This window comes from Penicillium hispanicum (assembly GCF_028827665.1).
Source record: "Penicillium hispanicum strain IBT 35686 chromosome Unknown utg000006l_segment0_segment0, whole genome shotgun sequence".
NCBI lineage: Eukaryota > Fungi > Ascomycota > Eurotiomycetes > Eurotiales > Aspergillaceae > Penicillium > Penicillium hispanicum.
Window position 1 is genome coordinate 136,463 of NW_026623198.1, and position 14,334 is coordinate 150,796.

General features: G+C 53.6%; 8 protein-coding genes across 8 annotated transcripts; 3 read left to right on the forward strand and 5 right to left on the reverse strand.

Annotated features, from left to right (window-relative positions):
• Positions 1-197: 197 nt before the first annotated feature.
• On the reverse strand, positions 198-1,810 carry N7459_006396 (Zn(II)2Cys6 transcription factor domain-containing protein; the record flags this gene model as incomplete). Its single annotated transcript, XM_056945564.1, has 2 exons — positions 198-1,668; positions 1,725-1,810. The coding sequence occupies 2 exons, from the start codon at positions 1,808-1,810 to the stop codon at positions 198-200; spliced, it is 1,557 nt and encodes a 518-aa protein (XP_056797563.1).
• A 324-nt stretch (positions 1,811-2,134) lies between these two features.
• N7459_006397 (YbhB/YbcL family Raf kinase inhibitor-like protein) lies at positions 2,135-2,874 on the reverse strand (the record flags this gene model as incomplete). The annotated part of the gene is made up of 2 exons (XM_056945565.1): positions 2,135-2,676; positions 2,733-2,874. The coding sequence occupies 2 exons, from the start codon at positions 2,872-2,874 to the stop codon at positions 2,135-2,137; spliced, it is 684 nt and encodes a 227-aa protein (XP_056797564.1).
• Positions 2,875-3,425: 551 nt separating this feature from the next.
• N7459_006398 (GNAT family N-acetyltransferase) lies at positions 3,426-4,034 on the reverse strand (the record flags this gene model as incomplete). Its single annotated transcript, XM_056945566.1, has 2 exons — positions 3,426-3,910; positions 3,995-4,034. 2 exons carry the CDS (start codon positions 4,032-4,034, stop codon positions 3,426-3,428), a joined length of 525 nt encoding a protein of 174 aa, XP_056797565.1.
• A 1,018-nt stretch (positions 4,035-5,052) lies between these two features.
• N7459_006399 (uncharacterized protein) lies at positions 5,053-5,402 on the reverse strand (the record flags this gene model as incomplete). Its single annotated transcript, XM_056945567.1, has 2 exons — positions 5,053-5,142; positions 5,262-5,402. The coding sequence occupies 2 exons, from the start codon at positions 5,400-5,402 to the stop codon at positions 5,053-5,055; spliced, it is 231 nt and encodes a 76-aa protein (XP_056797566.1).
• Positions 5,403-7,442: 2,040 nt separating this feature from the next.
• Positions 7,443-8,668, forward strand: N7459_006400 (heme-dependent oxidative N-demethylase family protein; the record flags this gene model as incomplete). The annotated part of the gene is made up of 3 exons (XM_056945568.1): positions 7,443-8,023; positions 8,074-8,196; positions 8,257-8,668. The coding sequence occupies 3 exons, from the start codon at positions 7,443-7,445 to the stop codon at positions 8,666-8,668; spliced, it is 1,116 nt and encodes a 371-aa protein (XP_056797567.1).
• Positions 8,669-9,135: 467 nt separating this feature from the next.
• Positions 9,136-9,964, reverse strand: N7459_006401 (uncharacterized protein; the record flags this gene model as incomplete). The annotated part of the gene is made up of 3 exons (XM_056945569.1): positions 9,136-9,553; positions 9,605-9,775; positions 9,843-9,964. The coding sequence occupies 3 exons, from the start codon at positions 9,962-9,964 to the stop codon at positions 9,136-9,138; spliced, it is 711 nt and encodes a 236-aa protein (XP_056797568.1).
• Positions 9,965-12,448: 2,484 nt separating this feature from the next.
• N7459_006402 (DUF890 domain protein) lies at positions 12,449-13,172 on the forward strand (the record flags this gene model as incomplete). The annotated part of the gene is made up of 2 exons (XM_056945570.1): positions 12,449-12,666; positions 12,743-13,172. The coding sequence occupies 2 exons, from the start codon at positions 12,449-12,451 to the stop codon at positions 13,170-13,172; spliced, it is 648 nt and encodes a 215-aa protein (XP_056797569.1).
• A 251-nt stretch (positions 13,173-13,423) lies between these two features.
• N7459_006403 (uncharacterized protein) lies at positions 13,424-14,319 on the forward strand (the record flags this gene model as incomplete). Its single annotated transcript, XM_056945571.1, has 2 exons — positions 13,424-13,582; positions 13,639-14,319. 2 exons carry the CDS (start codon positions 13,424-13,426, stop codon positions 14,317-14,319), a joined length of 840 nt encoding a protein of 279 aa, XP_056797570.1.
• Positions 14,320-14,334: the final 15 nt, after the last annotated feature.

A 14,334-nucleotide genomic window follows, 5' to 3' on the forward strand; every position in this document is an offset into this window, starting at 1 on the left:
TGCGATATGACCACAACGAATCCTGCCAGGTTTGAATACTTTCAAGAAACGGAAAATAAGTCAATCCAGGCATTATACGTAGAATATCCGTTGCAGCAAGACCAATAGCTCCCTACCCAATTCCTATAATACACCATACATGCAGACTCATAGCCATCATAAAGTAAGATCCGTGCAGTTCGTCTACCAACATACCCTCACTCGGATTCCGCATTTGTAAAGCCCCACGGCCAATAGCTCGTCACCTTTAAAGGAGTGCACCCGTCTTGTATGGTCACCGGCTGCGTCTTCTTGGATCGCAGCTGGATCCCGTGGTCAGCTTCAATCGTCTGCCGCCCGAGGTCGTACATGAGCACTGAATTCCACATCATCTCACCCTCCCGAGGCTCATGGTACATCAGTGACAATGCTTTGAGGCGGATGGGCAGCTTCCGACAGTTCTGAACGACAAAGTAGAGCTGCGGCGCATACCCGGTTTCAAACATGAACCTGGGGTTCTCCCACCAAAGCAGGTCATGCGCAGGTAATGGCTGGCTGGCAATCTCGACAATGCGCTCGAACTTATCCACCTGCGTCTCGTACACCGATTCATCCTGCAGGCAGCACAGCGCCCAGATCTTGGAGACCAACCATCGCATCTCCAGGATTCTTGCCAGGCTTTCATTCTTGTGGTCGTCTCGCTTGCCCTTGAGCTTCTGAAAGGACGTGGTCCAGTCATCAAGGGCAATGTTGAACTTCTTTTGTAGTTCGTTCACCGATCGCGGATAATCTACTGGTGCTGGGGGTGGCAGCAGGATTTCATCTCTCTTCTGGCTGTGCTCTTCGCCACTTGCAAATGTCCGATTCCAACCGTCAATTGTGGATGCTACCTTTTGCTCCAAAGACAGCATTGTGCGGGGATATTTCGGTGCGATGGAAGGAGCTTGTCGATGCTGGTCTCTGATGTGAGACAATCGAAGCGAGTGATATTGCAAGCAATCCAGAGACTGCTCTGCTTGGCCCAGTGATTCGAATGGGGCATAGGCATAAGGGCATCCGCCACTGATGATCATCGGCAGATCCTTGTTGACAGAAGGGTTGGTAAAGAGAGTGTTAAGGCTAAGATGGCGGAAGATGCTCGCGAGTCGAGAGTTCGGGGCGTAGGAGTTCAAGATGGTGATTCCGTGGCGCAGATGCGCGAGAGCTTCGTCCTTTTGCCCGCGCAGGAATTCTATCCGCGTAAACATGATGCAGACCATGAGCAGGACGTGGATCTGATCGGGCCGCGGTGCTTTGATGGCGGAGATCTGCTTGATCGCGATGTTGTAATGGCGGAGATGAAACGCGGCATCATACGCTGGTCGCGACGTCCTCGACCCCGGGTTCATCTGTTCATACAAGGCGCTGATTGCAATCACCGCATGCATCGCAGCCGGCTCCGAATGAGTCAACTGCGCGACCTCATTCATCCAGAAAGACCGGCCCGACGGGGTCGAGAGCACGGGGGCGACGGTCTGATGGTAGAATTCCAGACTTCGCAGCGAGAGACGATCGATGCTGGGGAGATGCGCTGGCCGAATATACGTGACGGTGGATTTCGGCGCGGTCATGTATCCATCGCACTTGCGGCCCGTCGAGGTGCATCTTGTACAAGACGGACGCGACTCATCACACTTGACCTTGCGAATCCTGCGCCGACGTCAATGCGGGAGCGTTGCGACGCGAGAAAGATATGCACCAGTTACCTGCATGTAATACAACCCGTGCGAACGCGAAGCAGAGGCTTTCGCGCCGTCGGGCGAGCTAGCTGGGTCTGATCCTTTCGATCCATCGCGATGGCAATCCAGGGAATACAGTCGCGACGTCGCTATGGGCAATCAGGGAGCGGACGCAATGATATTTGACCGGCTCGGCTTACATTCGTGCGTTCTATGCAGGGGCCAGCCTTGCCTGGACCGATACAATTTATCAGCGACTCCAGCCCATCCTCGTCGCCTCCAGAGCATCTCGGTGGCAAGAATGCGCCTTCTGGATCGTTTCACATTGACAAGACTTAAGGTATTTATTCACCCTGGGCGACCTTTCCCCATTGACTCGGTACATCTGCGCACATAACATGCGGACGTCTCGGAGTCTCGCCTCGCGACAGAGCCCGTTAACTCCGATGCTCTCGGACTTGCACGCTCGTCGGCGCCGGGGTACACGACACTGTTCGGAATGACGTCGTGGTCGCACTGGGGAGCACTGGTGGCTTCTCACCCTCCGGGACATCCTTTCGGGCGAAGAAATAATTGAGGGCGACTGGTTGGTCTAGCCCGGCTGCATCCATGAACTGCCGAATGTCAAACCCGCCGCGTGCCTCGACGGTCTTGGGCGGGATGTGAGAGAAACATTTGGGAAATTGGTAGCCCTCCGGTTGCACGAAGAGCAGATAGAGATACCGGTGGTGTGAGGTCGGCGGAGGCTGGGGTGCAATATACGGCGCCTCAGAGGGTGAAACGAGATCTCCGTCAGGGAGAAGCCAGGCAGGCGGATGGTGCGGTGTGCAATTGAAGACGAGATCGGGCTGATACCAGTGTAGGACGACAGTCTCGATGCCGGTGTCGGGGATCGTCACATCGAGGTCGAGGAAGACAACGATGTAACGTCTATGGCAGTTCAAACCAATGCTGCTGATCTCTGGAATCATACCCGTGTCTGCTCCGTGTATGAGAACATGCTCTGACCAGAAGAACACCAGCAGGTCCACGCACCTAGTGTGTTCAGTGTTGTCCCTGGCATGATCCATTCTCCGCCCGGGTACCGTAGTTGCAGCGGCTGGCCACGCAGGGGGAGAAGCGAAGAGAGGTTTACGAGAGAGAGCAAAAGACTAACGATCGAAGCCAGGCAGTCCATGGTGGGCATTTGGTCGAATGTCGCTGGTGAAGGGCAGGGGAGATATATCTTCGCTACCTACATCTCGGTACTTTTCTGACCCAGGAACTCGGTGGCCGTGTTTCACAGTTCATTCGCGGCATCGGATCCCATATTAGAGAAAGTCACCGTCAAATTGTCTCTGCTGCAGGCGCCCGATTTGAAGTGGTTGCAAGTCCCCAGAGGACAGCGAGTTTATCAGAACTACGACCTGTTGCCGATCTAGAACCATTGGCGGCAGTCGGGCTCCCCAGCATTCAAAGTCATTTCATTCGATAGGACAATTTAGTTCGACAGGTCCTCATGTTTGGTTGATTGGCGTATCAGGTAGGGCCTGCCATATGAGCCACCACGAGTCAATCCGTGGAACCACTCTGCCCTGGGCCTTTCCCCGGCGCGTTAATGAATCCCGGTTTGTGAGAGTACCAGGCATCAGGTCTGTCTTATTCCGTGCGACTCGACGCACACCGAGGCCGGGATTTGGACGTTCAATTGATGCGCCACGTCGTGCTGGATCCAGAGGTCCAATGCAATCAAACCCCCTCCGCCAGCTTGTTCAAGGCGTCGCCCTCTACCATCATCTTCATCCACTCCTCCATCCCCTTCGCCCCAACTTGCTCATAGAACCGAATACTGGGCTCGTTCCACTTGAGCACACTCCACTCCAGCCGCCGGCCACGCACCTCGAGTACCTGCTTCGCCAGGTACTTAAGCAGCTTGAAGCCATACCCATGACCGCGGGCGCTAGGCTGCACGTAGAGATCCTCCAGGTAGATCCCCGGCGCCGAGCGCCAGGTCGAGTAGTTGTAGAAGAAGAGCGCCATACCGACGGGGATGGGCGTGGGGCCATCAGGTGTGGATGGAGGGGTGATGAGAGCCGTGTAAACCGCGCCACGCCTCGGCGGGGTATCAGGGAAGGAGAGAGTAGCGAGCAGTGATTCCTCGGTGGCTTCGACTTCGTGAAGGGCCTTTTCGTAGTCGGCGAGTTCCCGAATGAACTGGAGGATGAGCGGGACATCTATCGAGTGTCAGTAGCGGGGCACACGCAGATCACCAAGACGCGTGGAATGCAGGAGCGCATAAGGGACAGGGCGTCACTCACCCTCCGGAGTTGCGAGGCGAATAGTCGGTTGGTCGGCCATGATGCACTTAGCTAGATATCTAGAAGAGACTTATACCTCTTCTTCCAACTGAGCTCTCTCCTGTTTCAAAGACAATCTGATATTTGTGTGAACGTAATTTGCGCCTATCCTAGATAGGAGTAGTATGAAACTTTCCCGAGTGCACCTCCCCTTCCTAAATAGGCTAGTCAGGTGCCCCCTGACCCCCCGAGGTGCAAATGAGTGTAAGTGCATTTGGGGGAGTTCGCGACTGTCCTCCTGATCTGACGCCTGCACTCCGATTTGAGTCATGAGCGGCGATGAGGCTATGTGGGGATCTAGAGACACGGGCGGGTCGACCCGCCATTCTTTCGGTTTCCTCTTTTTGCTTGTTCTTTCTATGGTTTCTTTTATATGGGCGAGTCCATTGCTCTGTCGACGGCGAGGACGGCGACTGCGGTGGACCGATGCAATAGGTCGGGAAATACTCTAGGCAATGAACTCATCACTATCAATGCATCAAGGCGAATTGCCTGTTGATTCATTGATGGATGGATGGACCTGGCTTGAATTATGTTGATCCGCATGATGGTCTTCTAGAACTTCTTTCCACTGTCGTAGGTGGAATATATTGCAGGATAGAAGGAAGGACTTATTCTAGTCAGAGTCCTAATTCCCCGGGGATTGTCAAATCCATCTGAGGACTCGTCATAATTAGAGCTTGTGCCGAAGTGCAGCCTATCTGTAGATGGGCTGCCTTGCGGTGTAAGGGCCTGCTCTTTCTCCACTGAATTACACTCCTGACCACGATAGTCTAATCAGCAGTTGTTGACATTAGCGATACTATCTAACTTGCAGAGTAATGCTTATACCTGTCGCAGTATCCAGTCGGGTCTTCCGTTCCATCAAACACCAGAAGGATCAAAGTAAGCTGTTGGATTCTCGACTTGACCCCATAGGAATGCTCGCAGCATATGGCAATCGATGGCGGTCCATTCTGCATATTACACACTCGCAGTATAGACGATTTGCTTGCTATAGGGATAAATTAGCTCTCTTCTCAATTCTGGTCACCGTCGGCGATGGACGGATATCCAAGTCGCGCTCGTAAGGCAACCTTTGCATCGACAACTTCGGTGTCCTCGAGTGCCTTGCCAGAGACAAATCGTCATGCGACTATGCGAAGATAGATAGAAGTGCTGTTGTAAGCTGGTCATACTGCAGTCCTCATGCGGTCAACTATGCGTAGCACAGTCGTCCTGCAGACACCAGTTCCGTGCTATCCCCCTGGCATCCGCGCTTGGTCCGCACCACCCATGACATGTCCAGGGTGGCGACGGGTCGGTCACTTGTCCCGGAAGAATCTGTGTCCCACGAGAATTTTCGTTTCTTGCGGCAAGAGCGGGTCATTGTTGTAATGCGAATCCCGACGGTTGGGCCGTTCTGACAGCCTCCTTGCGTGGGCCGGCGTGGAACCCGGTTGCGCTCCGCCTTTGCGCGCAAATATGCAGGCCCCGAAAATTCAACGAGTGTGATCGCGGATGTAGAAATTGAGAGAACCAAGACGGCGGAAGAGACCTTTGCGGCGACTCTTTCTGAATGACGCCGCTGCCAGACCCGAAAGCTGACCGAAACAACGACTCACGGGTCGGCATCGTCCCATCCTGGCCCGAGTCTGATAATCGACGTTCCAATAATGATGCTTCGATCACCGTGGCTAGGCACTAGGGATGCCGATACCAGCTGAATCGCAACTGATAGAACCCGATCGAAATAGAGGGAGACCCCGTGGCTATGTTGAAACCGAATGGCGTACGGTGAGTGGTCGAATACCCCCATTTTGATCATCCAGGCCCTCTGGAAACCAACCTATGAAGTCGCTGATGATGAATCCACCTAAAAAAAAAAGTAAATAGCAGCCTTGGAAAATATGCACCAAGAAAACCTTTTCCCGGCATGGCCGGTGTCCGTGAGCAGCGGCAAGCGCGCTTTGCGGGAAAGGGGGGGCGGTTGCAGCGGAAACCCCAGATGGAACCAGGCTGAAAGAGATGCAGCTAGACATCCACAATGGGACCCGTGGAGGCACGTCCATGTGGGACGGTGGAACAGAGCACAGCTGGGGGAAGGAGAAGGGGCAGGGCAAGACTGGGCCTGCGGATCGCCCGGTTGCCCCCATTTCCCATTACCCAATCTCCCACACCAGAAGCCTGCCAGCGCTCTCCGAGGTTGTGGAGCAGGATGGGTGGTAGCGTGGCTGCAAGTCTGCCCTATGTTGGCTGAAGACCGAGGGGGCGCAGTCCGAGGAGCGAATCTAGCACAAAGGACTCCGACACCAGCCGTCGTCATGCTGGGGAGTCTGGAAACCGGGGGCCGCGGAAGTGAGGGTACTGGGTCCCGCTGGAGAGGAAGCACGCACGCCACGGTCTGATACGCCAGGCCTGTTAGTTTGGTGACAGTGTGATGTGCATGAGGGACTAGATCGGGGCCCGAGCCAGTCAGATCGGCCATATTGGAAGACGTGCTTCAGACGATTCAGCGCTCGAGCTGGTTCCGGGCTGGGCGTGAGTCAGATCAAGCATGAAAGTCCTTGTCTTCTGGAGGACAGCACCGCTTTGTGCTGTCCTTGCCCTTCTCTGGGATTCCCTCCGAGGCTCTCTCTTTCCCCCAGTGGTTCATTGTCTGCTGCTGTCTGTTGCGCGAACGACTGGTCTCGAGAACGCAAGTTCACGCGGGCCAAATGCTGCGCACGGATGCGAGCTTGACGATGCGGCGGTGCCTAGATCGTGGCGAAAAGACCTCAATGAGACCCGGGAGAGAGCAGAGTAGAAAGGACATCGAGGTCTCAGCTCTCTTTCCATCTCCACCCCGAGACACGCGGTGGATCGATGTACATAGCATCGCAACGTAGTACATTGTAGGCTCAGCCTGGACCTTGACCCACCGATGATGACGGCCGACATCAAGCCAACGATCATGTGTCCATTCTCTCTTGCTTTTGGCCTTTGTTTTTTTGCGGGGAATCCCTGGGCGTATCACGGCAGTTCCGTTGACGCAGCGCCGCGTTGCTCCATCCGGCATGTGGCAATGCAGCCGGGTCTGGGGAAAATAACATGGAAGATATCCCGAGGTACCGGTTCTTGATTGGAAGCTAGCGCCGCCGACTGGGCTGTCTGGTGATCGGCCGTTGGGATCGGGGTTTCTTGCAAAGGTTGGGTTGGCTGAGGTTCCAAGGTTGCCTCCGACGATCTGACTTCTCTCACGTATTTATGTCACCCTTGGCCCAGCGGGATTTCAGATTGAGCACAGATTCCTCGTTTCTTTTTCCATTCGGTATATTTGGTTTTTTCTCCAGGCTTCTCGCCGATCACCAGTCCGACTATCCTTGAGTTCTTCTCGATACCAATCCCCCGTGGTCTGGTTATACTTTTCTAGCTGCCGCATGGGAAAAGCATGACAGCCTTTTCGTTGGTGGCACTTCCAATTTTCCTCCTTGTCCTGGTGGGAAGGTATCAAAAGGAAATTCGCAATTGGCTTTGCTTCGCCATCCAGAAGCCAGATGTCACAGATGATGGAGCTGCCAACGACCAGTCTGATGTCAAGCGCATGGCACCATACCCGGCCCAGCCCATCAAAGGCCGCGATCGCTACCGGGTCATGATGGACATTCGCAAACTGGATTCGCAGAATTGGCTCACTCTGGATAAGAACTATATGGCCGAGCATCGCGTGCGAGACCACCTTCTTCGGGAGAAGAGAGACCAAGTCCTACGCTGTCTTCCCGAGTCCGCCGATGCGTGCCAGGAAGCGCTCGAGGAGGTCTCGAGCTTTCTCTGTCAGCGATTTGGCAACATGTTTGGGAAAACATTTCAAGGCGGGCAAATGTTTATTGAGAACCGCATGACAGGAGAAAAATTCAATATCAGCGGGCGAGGGCCAGAAGGGCACAATACCGACGCCCTGGAAGCGGCAGTGCGGTTGACAATGGAGGACCTCAGCATTCTGATGCAAAACGACGAGGGCGAATACTATCTGTAAGAGACCATCGACACCGGTTGATTTGACATTGCTGACAATCTCATAGGGCGGCGAGCGCAAGTCTTTTCCCCACGGGTTGGACAGTCGATGAGCGCATTGGATGGACAATTTCTCGCCTGCACGAACCAGTGCCGCTTTGGCATCAACATGTGGCCAGCTCAGTGAGCAAGTAAGAGCACACAACGCACGGTGGATTGATGGTGTCGTTCTTTTTCTGACTTTCATTCAGATTTCTCGCGCGCTTGACGCCGGCGTCGCCAATGGAGCGATCCAACTACTTTGTCGAAGTCAAGCGTCCCGATGAGAACCTCTTCGAGATCCTCTACCGGCCAAATGCACTGTGTGAGAAGGAGCTCAAGGATCCTTCGCCCGAAGAAATCATTATTCGTCGCGAGAGACAGACGTTCCGCCGACTGCCGCGCACCGGCGCGATCGTCTTTGGCGTCAAGACTTACTTGACACCTATCGACCAGCTTCTCATGCAGGAGCTGGAGAACCTGGTCACTGAGATGGGGACCTGGCCTGACTATGTCAGCGAGTACAAAGGAAAGGACGTGTGGGGGGCCAAGGTATTGGAATTCTACCAGAAGCGCGCCGCGAAACTCGATCAACACGATGAGCGGCTTAAGGCAGAGGTATAAGTCACTGGAAAAGGAGTGGATGGGAAAGGACCCTGGGTCATGACCTACATCTATCACACACTTGCATTAGTTTGGGAAGAAAAAATGGGTGGGCGGCTGTCTGAATCTTTTACTGTCAAATTCGAGCTCTTGCGATGTTTCATGCCGTTCCAGATTTCCAGATTGACGGTTTGCAAAGTTCTGATGACGTTGTGTGCCTGTGTTTACGACTTATATTTCCATATTCGAGGTTGTTATAGCTCTACACATCAAAATATTGTTCTTAATGATGAACTGGGAGTTCATACATCCCTTGACCAGTGCATGACAGCTGGGAAAGCTATGGATAGACTTCCCAGGACACCCTGGTGGATGAACATGACTCCTGAAAATGTCGACGTCTAAGGATTTCTCACATGTGAATATTCTCATTATATCATAGCCTATATCAAAGTACAAAAGATTAAACCGCTTGTAGATCCTTCATTTTACATCGTACGGACAAAAGTACGACCAGTACCACCCCGGCTCGACGCGGAGGGACTCGTATATCGGTCCCAGCTCTTGGGAACTGGATCCAGACTCGCGACATCGATATCCAGCCGATATGTATTATGGATCAGATCGGGCGAAGGCGCGCCCGTGTTGCGCTCTTTCAAGAGGCGAAGCAGCTGTCGCCGTTGCATCTCCTCTTCGCTCAAGAGAGGCGTGCCGTCTTCGGCACGATGGCCCTGGCTGGGCCCGTATTCGCGATAGATGAGAAACGCCGCGAGGCCGTAGGTGGCCGAGAAGGCACAGGGAAGGCCGATCCCCACCACGCGCAGCGCAGTGAGAGGGAAGAGATCGCGACTATAGATGTTCAGAACAACGTTGAAGAGGGAGACCAGGTTGATTGCCAGACAGGGCCTAGTGAGTGTCAGATGTGCATGACGATCGCAGGAATCCTTCCAAGCTCACATAAACAGCGATCGCATCAGGAAGATCTTTCGGTTGCGCTGGAAGATTGCAATCACGACTGATGAGGCATACGAGATGCCGATGAAGAACAAGGCGACTATCGAGCCCGCCGTCCGATCAACGCGGGCCGTTTCATCGGACTTGCCAAAGGCGACGGATAGAATCAGATATCTAAGAGAGAATGGCCCGTTAGTGATTCTGATATTGGTCTCTGACTTCCGGTTGACAGCACACTCACCCCAGCAGCATCAGGATTGTTGTCAAGGTCGTAAAAAGTCTCCACGGCCTGCTCACTCGGTTGACATGGGTGATTTGTTCGGACCCAATCCACCCACCGGTTTCAAGTGACATGGCGTGCATTGCGGTGTCATAGCAAGGCCCCCCTCGTGGTAGGTGAAGGAGTCAATAAGAAACAGGCGATCGTCACTCGGTTATAGAAGAGGCACGATCAGGTTGAGGACGCAAATGAGGGGGCGGGGACTGCCACGGAGAGGGAAGCAAGACGGCACGGCGGAGCAGGAAACGAACTAGCAGCGGTCTTCAAGAGTCCGCGAAAGCATGGTTTAAGACAGACGAAACCAGACCTGCAGATCTTAGTCTCTTGGCCACGCCACTTAACTCGACGGATGATCTCAGCCTTGTGGTCGTGCACTCCTTTTGATTCCCAGGGGGGGGGAAGGCTGGTTCTACATAGCTATGACTATCAGGGCTCTTTGCGACGCATCTCGGAGCTGCTAGTATTTACACTCAGCTTATCACTGACTTTCAATCTCGGCTCGCCTCATGATCCCCCCGGTCGTGATGGAATCACCTTCATCCCCAACCGCGAAGCTTCCGGCCCCCACGCTGTTTGGCCCGTCTGGCCCCTTTTCCGACGCCACGAAATGCTTAGGGATGATCAGAAATGGTTTCCACCGAGAGATTCTTGGTGATTAGGTGGAGGTTGAAGTCATCGGGGACCTGGAACCTGCGTCGCCCCCGCGTCGAGTCAGCTATAGGCTGTGTATACCACCGCGGTGGAGTCAAACTCACTGCACTTTCCTGCCATAGTTGCTGATGATTCGTCCGCCGCCCGACGCAACCAGTGATTTGAGCCTATCTTCACAGTTAATCCTCAGACCTTCGAAAGACTCATTATGGTACTCAACCGGTCTTTATCGGACACCGTGACGCCGTCGTGCAGGATTACCTAGGAGCGATCGGTCAGCCATCTGCAGATGGTGCTTTGTGAGGAACCACCAATCTCACAGTATGGAGGGGCATAGTCGATGAATATAGATGGAAACAGCAAGAGCGAGAATGGGACTATACATGGACACCCTAATCTGATAGAAAAGGGTCGCAGCGGGCCGCCACTGTGCCGGGTGCCAGTCTGTCATGGTGATATCATGGGCATTGCCTAATAGTGTCGTGGTCTGGTATGAAATGAACACCAAAGTCTCCCTGGGGATTTAGGGAAGTGTAGATGGAAACCATCTCATCCCTCTCTGTAATCGACCTCAGGAGGTTCAAGACAATGTGTCAATCCGACAAGGAGATAACATCTAGCCCACACCTTGTCCGTATATGAAGAGTATTTTCAAGCCCTGGGCGAATTCAGATCTTATTGAGTGTGTTCCCAGAGAGAAAGTAAGATGGTTTTTCTCTTGTAGAGTCGAATAATCACCACGACTTGGGATTCCGGCCTGGCGTATAAGGCAGCCAGAACTTGCTGCCTGAAGCGACGGCGATCCAGCGATCCAGCGATCGTCACTTCCACCGAGACTCCACATCCGCGACAACTCGGACACGTCCAGACAACCATGGAAGCGGCACGAAGTCTTTACAAGAAGGAGGTGGATTTTGCAGCGCTTGCCTTGCAGTCGGCCGAGTTTGCGAAACAGTCTGTCAATATCGTCCCTCACCTTCAGAAAACATCCCGCTCACGAGTGATAGCTTGAAACCGAACAACCAAATCGATTTCAACGACCCGGCTGCCGTTCGGTATGCAATCTGTAGTTTGCTATTTGATGTCAAAGCCTGACTACTCCATAGGCAATTGACCATCAGCCTCCTGCAGCAAGATTTTGGTCTCAATGTTGAGCTGCCCGAAGATCGACTGTGCCCTCCGGTACGTTTCAACCTATTCCAAGGGAAGTTTCCATCTGACAGACACGCCAGGTACCCAACAGGTAGGCAGAAGCTCAGATAGCCCCAATTGCGTCACTTTTATCACTCACAAAGTAGATTGAACTATATCCTGTGGCTCCAGGAACTCCTCGATTCAACAGCACAGACGATCCATGGTCAATACGACTCTGATCGAGCGGTGATTGGCCTTGATATGTATGTCCAATTTCTGACCTCGGTCGAACGCATCGAGACTAACAAACTGCAGTGGTACAGGATGCTGCAGTATCTACCCTTTGCTCGGCTGCAAAACTCGGCCTCGGTGGAAGTTCGTCGCCACGGGTATGGATACCAGACCAACAGCCTTGGACGTATAAGACTAATGAGGCAATAAGATATTGACGAGAATAACTTTCACACTGCTAAACACAATGTGGAGCTCAATCAACTCGAATCACGAATTCGCATCGTGAAAACTGATCCACGGGATTCTCTTATCCCGCTTGAAAAGCTGAACCAACACCGGTGAGAAAGACCCCTGGTTATTCATCCGCCTCTCTAACAACATTTAGGCTCGACTTCACCATGTGCAACCCCCCGTTCTACACATCCCACGAGGAGCTCATGACATCAGCAGCAGCGAAATCACAACAACCCTCTTCGGTTTGTTGATGCAGTCCACTTTCCAACTCATTCACTAATTGCTTGCAGGTATGCACCGGAAGCGATGTGGAAATGGTCACGGCCGGCGGTGAGGTCGCCTTCGTTACGCGGATGATCGAAGAGAGTCTTCATCTGCAGGACCGAGTACAGTGGTACACATCTATGCTTGGCAAGCTAAGCAGTGTGTCGTCTTTGATCGAAACGTTGATCAAGCACCATAACCACAACTATGCCGTCACGGAGCTTGTCCAGGGCAGCAAAACCAAGCGCTGGGCAATCGCCTGGTCATGGTGCGACCGACGGCCTGCTATGGTATCTCATTCTCTCCCTTATTTCCATGGCAGTGACCTCTAACACCGTATAGAGCGCCGCACGAGGCATTCCGGGTTTCCCCAAGCATCTTCTCCCTTTCCCCTCCGACTTTACGTTCACACTTTCTCCCGAAACTTCTATCGACTCGGCGAGTGCTACTTTAAATGCGGACCTGTGCTCGCTCCCATGGTACTGGAACTGGGATCAGAAGTCGAGCGCTGGTATCGGATTCGCAGCTGAGAATGTGTGGTCACGACAAGCGCGGCGGAAGCTGAAACTTGCTGGACAGGAGGGCCCTTCGGCCAAATTGGGAACAATCCCCGACCAAGTGGCTTTAGGGTCTCGTATCCGGTTGAGGCTCATTCATGGCCAAACACTATCCAAGCCAGAGGTCCATGTCTCGATTTCCTGGATTCAGGGGACGGACAGTGTTCTATTTGAGAGCTTTTGCGGTATGGTCAAGCGGAAGATGGAGGGCAAATGAAGCCTAGAAATAAGCAATACAGCGATGCTATAGATTGGTAGCTATTGCTCGAACAAAACAGAAATTATTTATCTTTACACCCACTTCCTACTGTACAGCATGCAAGCCTGGCATGATCTCACTTTCGGATCGGGTCTTGCTTTGATCGGGCTCAGATCTGGACGCCGATCAACCTCGGGATCGCCGCATTCCGGACTCAAATAATCGGTCTTTTCCCGCGCAGCCTTTTGACTTCCACATCACCGCTCGCCATGTCCAAACTATCCAGCAGCCTCAAGGCATTGATCAATGCCCCAGCTGCCCGGCCGTCAACTGTACCGGCGCCCGCCAACATCACCTCAGTCTACGCCAAGATCCAGCAAGCCGCCCAAGCTCAGCATGTGTCGCACCCCTCATGGATCGCGCTTTCGGTGGGTATCTAAGAGCGCTCACAATTGCTGTCGCAGCAAGAGACTGACATGCCTAGACTGCAGCTACAATGACCATGAACTCCCCGGAGTCTCTTACCGCCCTCTTCCAGCTCGCCACCACCACATCCTCCAACCATGTCGAGACCGCCGAGCTGATTCGCGAAGTGGGTCTCAAGTGCATCAGCTTCAACGGAATTCCGCGTACAATCAACTGCTTGAATGCCTTTAGAGCCAGCCTCCCCGACTCCGTCGGCCAGCAGCTCTCAAGCACTCCCACACGCGAACCAACTCCCGCCAACATCGCAGCGATCAGCGAGCGCGGCCGAGCACTATGGGACTCGATCTACCGCCCATTTGAAACAAAACTGTACAACAAACTTGCCGCCTCACATCCGGATCTGCCGGTGCATATTCTGCACAGCAACTATGGCGCTTTACTCTCCGATCCTGTGCGGGACACCGGTGCGTCGGCGGGCCGCGTGCTGACCTCGATCGTGGCGGTCGCATGTCTGCGCGCACAGACGGGCGTAGGCCCGCAGGTTCTGTCGCATGTCTTTGGGCTACGCAAGGCCCTGGAAGATGGTAGCTGGGCGACAGATATCGAGAGCGAGGAAGGTGCACGGTGGCTGGCCAGCGATGAGGGCAACACCTGGATCTTGAACAGCGTTGATGCGATCGTGGAGGCCATCAGCGAGGGCACCGGGTCCAATTTTGCACCTGGTAAGGCCAAGCTGTGAATTCTGTATACGCAA